This window comes from Acipenser ruthenus, chromosome 35 (assembly GCF_902713425.1).
Source record: "Acipenser ruthenus chromosome 35, fAciRut3.2 maternal haplotype, whole genome shotgun sequence".
In the NCBI taxonomy this organism is placed as follows: Eukaryota; Metazoa; Chordata; class Actinopteri; order Acipenseriformes; family Acipenseridae; genus Acipenser; species Acipenser ruthenus.
The window spans coordinates 2,461,329-2,471,425 of NC_081223.1; the positions used below are offsets into that span (position 1 = coordinate 2,461,329).

Sequence of the window (10,097 nt, forward strand, 5' to 3'; positions counted from 1 at the left end):
TGCCGCAAAAGTGTGGCTGGTGGAGATGGTCTCCTGACCTCCCCCTCTTCTTCATGGCCAGCAGCTCCGCTTTGTGGGGCTCTGGCCACAGTACTTCCTGCTGCATGGTAGGACTGGCAGCGACCCCAGGCGAAGCGGAGTTGGCAGCGACCCCAGGCGAAGCAGAGCCGGCAGCGACCCCAGGCGAAGCAGAGCCAGGAGCGACCCCAGGCGAAGCAGAGCCGGCAGCGACCCCAGGCGAAGCAGAGCCGGCAGCGACCCCAGGCGAACCAGAGCCGGCAGTGACCCCAGGCGAAGCAGGACAGGCAGCAACACTAGGAGAAGCAAAAGACACAGCAACTCCAGGGGAAGTGGAACCTTCAGGAGCCCCAGGCGATGCGGAGCAGCAGGCAGTCCCAGGCGATGTGGAGCAGCAGGCGACCCCAGGCGATGCGGAGCAGCAGGCAACCCCAGGCAATGCGGAGCAGCAGGCAACCCCAGGCGATGCGGAGCAGCAGGCAACCCCAGGTGATGCGGAGCAGCAGGCAACCCCAGGCATCCAAACGTGGCATCCTTGAGCGGAGCGGGCGTGGCATTTCTGAACGGTGCAAGGCAGGCATCCTTGGGCGGTGCAAGGCAGGCATCCTTGGGCGGTGCAAGGCAGGCATCCTTGGGCGGTGCAAGGCAGGTATCCTTTGGCGGTGCAAGGCAGGCGTCCCCACGCGATGGCGAACTGGCATCCCCAGGCAATGGCGAACTGGCATCCCCAGACGATGTACGACAGGGCAGCGGCGGTCCCTCGGAAGGCGACAGCGGCAGTGGACCCTCGGAATGCGATGGCGGCAGGGGAGCCAGGACCAGCGGTGGGGCTGGGGTTGGCCCTCTTCTCAGCCGCTGCAACCCGGCGGTTTTCCCCCTTGCTCTGCTCAGCAGCCTATGCAAGGGCTGCTGCGGACCGCCAGCATCTTGTCCCGGTCCGTCCTGTCTTGAAGGGAGAGGCAGCTCCTGCTCCTATTTTTGTTTAAATAAATGGCGCAGGCCGTGACCCTTGCCCTGCAGTACTTGCTTCTTTGTTTTCTTCCTGCATCTGGCCTGACATCACCACACAGCCACCCCTGTCACATCTGCATAGATGCTGTATCTTTGAACAGTAATGAACTGCAGAGGATCTGTCCAAACGCATTACTCATGTCCTGCAGCCATCTTCTTGTGTGTCCTAAAGCTCATTGACAGAGGAAACGCAGCACGACCCAAACTTGTGGTTTATTGATAAATCAACTGAAACACACCTGATACCTGCACAAGCCAAGGTACAGAGAAAGAAGTTCATCTGATAAAGAAAAGCATAGTTAAGAGAGAGGGGGTTTGATTGGAACAATATGAAGTTAATAACTAAAGTTCAGGAGGCAGACCCCAATCTTCACATCGCCAATTTAAATAATTAAATTTCCACATCAGCAATTCAAACCTGTAGCACTATAAATACTCTGCTCACTTACCCTTGGTCTTCGTTTCGATTCATTCGTAATCATAACCCACCACCTTCCCCATCTCCACCTCTTTAAATTTAGGGTTATCTATTGGGAGGTGTCTCTGCCTCGTCCATACGGCCAGCCAGCGAGTCCTCAACCAAGTTAGGTTTGATGCCAAATTAATGTATAACAATGTCATTCTGTGTACTGTTACCTCAGTTCATTGCATACTGTATTTGCTTAACTTCCTTACTGTATTTCACAGTTGCAGTTGTTTACCAATTCCTCACCTCCTCAGTGAATTATTTTTTTTGGTTTACACATATTGAATAGAAAAGGGGGAAGTAAAGTTGGTGCGTGACGGTAATTACACTTTATCTAAAGTCTCAGCAACTGTGCTTGTTTTAACTACATCAGAAATAGCAACTGTGTTCATTTCTGCAAAGTTGCATGCAAAGTGCTTGAAGAAAATGTCTGGCTTTTCTGCAATGGTGCTTCTTCAAGTTAAAGTGAATTATAAGAAGCAGTTTAGAGGAGTTGTGAAGTGCAATTTAAAAATGAGGAGATTGGGGAGAGACAGGAAACGAGAGGAGGGGGAGACAAATAATACTGCATATAATAGCAGATAGTTAATGGCAGAACAGTAATTATTAAGCTACTCTACCCTTATGTTTAACTAATTTACAGGATTTCTAACAATTAAAAGAAAGCATTATCTGTACATAATGTATATTTAAAGTAAATGACTTATCAATAGTTTACAATATACAGCACAGTAGAGTTCTGACAAACAAAACAAATTAAATGTGTGCCAGTACACTGTAAATAAGAAGTATTGCCATCATGCAGCCAAGATAGCACCTATTCCAAAAGACATGACTGCAAGGTGTGTGGAAGCTTGTAGATTGTTATACTTAAGGTTTGAAATCCTTCAGGGATAGCGTGGGTTAAATCTGTAACCAAGTCTGCTCTGTCACTCTAGAGACTGAATATGTGCAGTAATATACTTGGATGCACCTGCCAACTGAGCATCTCATATCAAAGTGTGGCAGATGAGCTGTCTTGCACATCTGAAACTAACATGTAGTTTTTCATTTTTTTGCTCACTGCTCTCACATGTTTGCTAGATGGGTGATTTTGTGTTCAGCTCCTCTCATTGTATCGCTTTCATCAATATTCCAAAAAATGTGTCTCCATCTATGGATTTTACTATAACTTAGTTATTAGGGTGAGTTATTATTACAATGATCTTGATTACATACCTTTATTGACAGTCACTTTCACTTCAGTGTATTTGTCTGTAGACCAATTTATATCAACTCCACAGTAATATGTCCCAGCATCTTTTTGTGTCAGCTCTGTGATGGTCACAGTGAAGACACTCGCTGACCGGTTATCATACAGAGAGAATCTCCCCTTAGTAACGAGGGTCTCAGGCTCGCCACTGCTGATTAGTGCATTAATTAGCATCCAGCGAGTATGACACAGGTACTTTTTATTGTCGTTATATTCAGGTTGATATGGGCAATCAATCTTTACATTTCCACCTTCAATCCCATAAAATACTTCAGCTGACTTCACAGAACCTAAAACTGGTATAAAGAGACAACAAATGAGATGCTAATACAAATATTGAAATTCAACAGAATCAGAAACATGTTTAAAATAATATAACAGCCAGACTATAGAAAAGCCCTCAGTCTTCTAAACCAGTGCTTCTCAACTCCAGTCATGGAGACCCGCTGTGTCTATTAGTTTGTGTTCCAGCCGAGCTCTCAATTACTTAATTCAACCCTTATTGTAACTATTAATTTGGCTAATTAGAGCTTTTAGAGATTATATATATATATATATATATATATATATATATATATATATATATATATATATATATATACATACAGTACTGTGCAAAAGTTTTAGGCAGGTGTGAAAAAATGCTGTAAAGTAAGAATGCTTTCAAAAATAGACATGTTAATAGTTTATATTTATCAATTAACAAAATGCAAAGTGAGTGAACAGAAGAAAAATCTACATCAAATCAATATTTGGTGTGACCACCCTTTGCATTCAAAACAGCATCAATTCTTCTAGGTACACTTGCACAAAGTCAGGGATTTTGTAGGCATATAGTCAGGTCTATGATTAAACAATTATACCAAACAGGTGCTAATGATCATCAATTCAATATGTAGGTTGAAACACAATCATTAACTGAAACAGAAACAGCTGTGTAGGAGGAATAAAACTGGGTGAGGAACAGCCAAACTCAGCTAACAAGGTGAGGTTGCTGAAGACAGTTTACTGTCAAAAGTCATACACCATGGCAAGACTGAGCACAGCAACAAGACACAAGGTAGTTATACTGCATCAGCAAGGTCTCTCCCAGGCAGAAATTTCAAGGCAGACAGGGGTTTCCAGATGTGCTGTCCAAGCTCTTTTGAAGAAGCACAAAGAAACGGGCAACGTTGAGGACCGTAGACGGAGTGGTCGGCCAAGGAAACTTACTGCAGCAGATAAAAGACACATCATGCTTACTTCCCTTCGCAATCGGAAGATGTCCAGCAGTGCCATCAGCTCAGAATTGGCAGAAAACAGTGGGACCCTGGTACACCCATCTACTGTCTGGAGAAGTCTGGTCAGAAGTGGCCTTCATGGAAGACTTGCGGCCAAAAAGCCATACCTCCGACGTGGAAACAAGGCCAAGCGACTCAACTATGCACAAAAACACAGGAACTGGGGTGCAGAAAAATGGCAGCAGGTGCTCTGGACTGATGAGTCAAAATTTGAAAAATTTGGCTGTAGCAGAAGGCAGTTTGTTCGCCGAAGGGCTGGACAGCGGTACACGAATGAGTGTCTGCAGGCAACAGTGAAGCATGGTGGAGGTTCCTTGCAAGTTTGGGGCTGCATTTCTGCAAATGGAGTTGGGGATTTGGTCAGAATTAATGGTCTCCTCAATGCTGAGAAGTACAGGCAGATACTTATCCATCATGCAATACCATCAGGGAGGCATCTGATTTGCCCCAAATTTATTCTGCAGCATGACAACGACCCCAAACATACAGCGAAAGTCATTAAAAACTATCTTCAGCGTAAAGAAGACAAGGAGTCCTGGAAGTGATGGTATGGCCCCCACAGAGCCCTGATCTCAACATCATCGAGTCTGTCTGGGATTACATGAAGAGAGAGAAGCAACTGAGGCTGCCTAAATCCACAGAAGAACTGTGGTTAGTTCTCCAAGATGTTTGGGCCAACCTACCTGCCGAGTTCCTTCAAAAACTGTGTGCAAGTGTACCTAGAAGAATTGATGCTGTTTTGAAGGCAAAGGGTGGTCACACCAAATATTGATTTGATGTAGATTTTTCTTCTGTTCACTCACTTTGCATTTTGTTAATTGATAAATATAAACTATTAACATGTCTATTTTTGAAAGCATTCTTACTTTACAGCATTTTTTCACACCTGCCTAAAACTTTTGCACAGTACTGTATATATATATATATATATATATATATATATATATATATATATATATATATATATATATATATATATATATATATATATTTAACAGTTAAAGATTTTAAATTGGGGGAAAGGCATTGATCAATACACAAAGAAACCCAATCACTGACTATGAATGAGAACAGCATCAAACTGAGCAGGACTCCCTACCTGATACAGGAAATCATCATGAGTGCGGTGAAGAGCATTACAGAAGATATCTATCACAGTAAAGCACTATAAACTCACACTGACACTCACGTGTTCATCTATCACAGTAAAGCACTATAAACTCACACTGACACTCACGCGTTCATCTATCACAGTAAAGCACTATAAACTCACACTGACACTCACGCGTTCATCTATCACAGTAAAGCACTATAAACTCACACTGACACTCACGCGTTCATCTATCACAGTAAAGCACTATAAACTCACACTGACACTCACGCGTTCATCTATTACAGTAAAGCACTATAAACTCACACTGACACTCACGCGTTCATCTGTCACAGTAAAGCACTATAAACTCACACTGACACGCGTTCATCTATCACAGTAAAGCACTATAAACTCACACTGACACGCACGCGTTCATCTATCACAGTAAAGCACTATAAACTCACACTGACACTCACGCGTTCATCTATCACAGTAAAGCACTATAAACTCACACTGACACTCACGCGTTCATCTATCACAGTAAAGCACTATAAACTCACACTGACACTCACGCGTTCATCTATCACAGTAAAGCACTATAAACTCACACTGACACTCACGCGTTCATCTATCACAGTAAAGCACTATAAACTCACACTGACACACACGTTAATCTATCACAGTAAAGCACTATAAACTCACACTGACACTTACGCGTTCATCTATCACAGTAAAGCACTATAAACTCACACTGACACTCACGCGTTCATCTATCACAGTAAAGCACTATAAACTCACACTGACACTCACGCGTTCATCTGTCACAGTAAAGCACCATAAACTCACACTGACACTCACGCGTTCATCTGTCACAGTAAAGCACTATAAACTCACACTGACACTCACGCGTTCATCTATCACAGTAAAGCACTATAAACTCACACCGACACTCACGCGTTCATCTATCAGAGTAAAGCACTATAAACTCACACTGACACTCACGCGTTCATCTATCACAGTAAAGCACTATAAACTCACACTGACACTCACGCGTTCATCTATCAGAGTAAAGCACTATAAACTCACACTGACACTCACGCGTTCATCTATCACAGTAAAGCACTATAAACTCACACTGACATTCACGCGTTCATCTATCACAGTAAAGCACTATAAACTCACACTGACACTCACGCATTCATCTATCACAGTAAAGCACTATAAACTCACACTGACACTCACGCGTTCATCTATCACAGTAAAGCACTATAAACTCACACTGACACTCACGCGTTCATCTATCAGAGTAAAGCACTATAAACTCACACTGACACTCACGCGTTCATCTATCACAGTAAAGCACTATAAACTCACACTGACACTCACGCGTTCATCTCTCACAGTAAAGCACTATAAACTCACACTGACACTCACGCATTCATCTATCACAGTAAAGCACTATAAACTCACACTGACACTCACGCGTTCATCTATCACAGTAAAGCACTATAAACTCACACTGACACTCACGCGTTCATCTATCACAGTAAAGCACTATAAACTCACACTGACACTCACGCGTTCATCTATCACAGTAAAGCACTATAAACTCACACTGACACTCACGCGTTCATCTATCACTGTAAAGCACTATAAACTCACACTGACACTCACGCGTTCATCTATCACAGTAAAGCACTATAAACTCACACTGACACTCACGCGTTCATCTATCACAGTAAAGCACTATAAACTCACACTGACACTCACGCGTTCATCTATCACAGTAAAGCACTATAAACTCACACTGACACTCACGCGTTCATCTATCACAGTAAAGCACTATAAACTCACACTGACACTCACGCGTTCATCTATCACAGTAAAGCACTATAAACTCACACTGACACTCACGCGTTCATCTATCACTGTAAAGCACTATAAACTCACACTGACACTCACGCGTTCATCTATCACAGTAAAGCACTATAAACTCACACTGACACTAACGCGTTCATCTATCACAGTAAAGCACTATAAACTCACACTGACACTCACGCGTTCATCTATCACAGTAAAGCACTATAAACTCACACTGACACTCACGCGTTCATCTATCACAGTAAAGCACTATAAACTCACACTGACACTCACGTGTTCATCTATCACAGTAAAGCACTATAAACTCACGCGTTCATCTATCACAGTAAAGCACTATAAACTCACACTGACACTCACACGTTCATCTATCACAGTAAAGCACTATAAACTCACACTGACACTACAGAAGACATCTATCACAGTAAAGCACTATAAACTCACACTGACACTACAGAAGACATCTATCACAGTAAAGCACTATAAACTCACACTGACACTCACGCTTTCATAATAGTGAACATATTCTAAATAGTCATTGCATACAGTTTAGAGAAGATTGCCAGTTATGTGTTACTGTATACAGAATCATTCAGAACAGATTACATGTAATCCAGGTTAGAGAATCACAGTGCTGTCAACAGTTTCCTGAAACTCAGACCTGTTCAAATCAACCTTCTTTAATAAGTAGTTGACAACAATTAAACACTCTTTACTGAATCAGCAAATCACAAAAACATACCTGTAATAAGACAGATGGTGACTTCAACAATGGCTTTCATCTTTAGATACTGAGCAGATCTGCTCCCCCTTTGCTTTTACACTGGGCAAAGATACTTCCCTTTTCAGAATGTCACAGGAAATGACTGACCTTCTGTATTCTATAAATGGGCATGTGTACAACTTCACCACACCAAAGTGTGAAACACATCAAAACACTGCATGCAAAGCAGACATGTCACTAGAGCAGGGCTGCACAACTCTGCTGCATGATCCCTCGGCTGCATGTACTCTCGTTTTAACTGGCTTCAGGCATTTGAGGTGAGTAGCTGCACAGGGCTTCAATTAATTATTTTGATCCTGGCTGGGAAAACATAGTATTTTATTATTGTATTTATTGTTGGAAATGTTGAAAACCTCCAGTTTAACCGGGTCTGATGGACTGTTTTTTCTCCAAAGCAGAAAAATATACAATAAAATTGTTTGTTTTTTTTAAAATAAAAAAATGAAACTTGTTTTTTTCCACGTTTTATCGTGTCAGTTTTATAAGCGGGATAACACACTCCAGGGCCTGTGGGTTGTGTTGCATTAACACACGGCTTTGCTTTGTGCCTCCAACCCAACCACATGTTAATGCAACACAACCCACATCCTGTCATGTGCTATCCCTTACTTAATAGGTACTCAACTGGAATGAAAACCTGGAATGGATCTCGAGGGCCGGAGTTGTGCACCCCTGCATTAGAGCCTCCTGTTGATCCAGTTAAGTAATTTAGGCACAGCTGGAATAGAAACCAGCAGACACAGGGCGACCCCAGGTCCAGGATTGAGAGCCACTGATACACAGCAGTGCTTCTCAGCTCCAGTCCTGGGGACCCCCTGTGTCTGCTGGTTTCTGTTCAAACTGAGCTCTCAGAAACAAAGGGTGGAAGTAAACTGTTTATTTTAAATGTATTTCCCCCCATTGTGACAGGTAATGGTCACTAGTGGCCAGTAATGAGTTTGTTTTGTTTCCTAGTTATGGGTAGAGGAATTGGTTAAGACTGCTGATTCAATTTAGTAAAGAGGGACCCAGCTGCAGTCTCTATAAGGAGCAAACTGAAAGACAAAGGCTTGCTGTGTGTGTTCTGGGTAAAGGCTGTGTAGGGAGGATGGGAAATCTCAGTTTAAAAGACCTGAGTGCCTTTCTATAGTTTGTTATTATTTGTTTTTTAAATCTTTTTAATTCTGTTGAATTTCAATATTTGTATTAGCATCTAATGTGTTGTATCTTTATACCAGTTTTATTATTATTATTTATTTCTTAGCAGACACCCTTATCCAGATATCACATTATTTTTACATACAATTACCCATTTATACAGTTGGGTTTTTACTGGAGCAATCTAGGTAAAGTACCTTGCTCAAGGGTACAGCAGCAGTGTCCTCCACCAGGGATTGAACCCACAACCCTCCGGTCAAGAGTCCAGAACCCTAACCACTACTCCACACTGCTGCCCTTAAGAGACAACACATTTTAGGTTCTGTGAAGTCAGATGAAGGATTTCTAGTAAATGGGATTGAAGATGAAAATGTAAAGATTGATTGCACATATCAACCCGAGTATAAAAAGTACCTGTGTCGTGGTTCCTGGCTATCATGCAGTGATGTAATCAGACCCTCGTTACTGAGGGGAGATTCTCTCTGTATGATAACCGGCCAGCGAGAGTCTTCACTGTGACCATCACAGAGCTGACACTAGAACATGCTGGGATATATCACTGTGGAGTTGATATAAATGGTTTGAAAAAGACAAATACACTGCAGTGAAAGTGACTGTCAGTAAAGGTATGCAATCAAATTATTATAATAAAAATTCACCCCATATCAGTTTGATTAAATGGAATTATATATAAAAAAAAAACTGAAATGTTTTATAATCTACTTTCTTAAACATTATATGTTGCTTAAAAATATTTAGATATACTATACAATGTATTTTGTATGCATTTGATTTCTCGAATATATTTTAGTATATGACACTAATATGGTTTTTTATTATTATTATTTATTTCTTAGCAGACGCCCTTATCCAGGGCGACTTACAATTGTTACAAGATATCACATTATTTTTTACATACAATTACCCATTTATATAGTTGGGTTTTCACTGGAGCAATCTAGGTAAAGTACCTTGCTCAAGGGTACAGCAGCAGTGTCCCCAACCTGCGATTGAACCCACAACCCTCTGGTCAAGAGTCCAGAGCCCTAACCACTACTCCACACTGCTGCCCTAAATTATTAAATTATTATTAAATGTTTTAAATATAAAGTATGAAGAATATATTATTTCTAATGTATTAAATATATTTACTATGCATTTATTATACAGTAGTGTCA

The 10,097-nt window shown here is 41.7% G+C and overlaps 1 protein-coding gene across 3 annotated transcripts in view; it reads right to left on the minus strand.

Moving 5' to 3' along the window:
* The window catches only part of LOC117395172 (CMRF35-like molecule 8), a 30,139-nt gene extending 22,340 nt beyond the window's left edge, over positions 1 to 7,799 (minus strand). For all 3 annotated transcript variants that reach the window (XM_059007786.1, XM_059007785.1, XM_059007784.1), the window contains exons 1-2: positions 7,741 to 7,799; positions 2,714 to 3,043 (exon numbers count right to left, since the gene is read on the minus strand). In XM_059007786.1, the coding sequence (XP_058863769.1) occupies positions 2,714 to 3,043; positions 7,741 to 7,780 (370 nt within the window). In that variant the 5' untranslated portion in view covers positions 7,781 to 7,799. The remainder of the gene's footprint in view (positions 1 to 2,713; positions 3,044 to 7,740) is intronic.
* Positions 7,800 to 10,097: the final 2,298 nt, after the last annotated feature.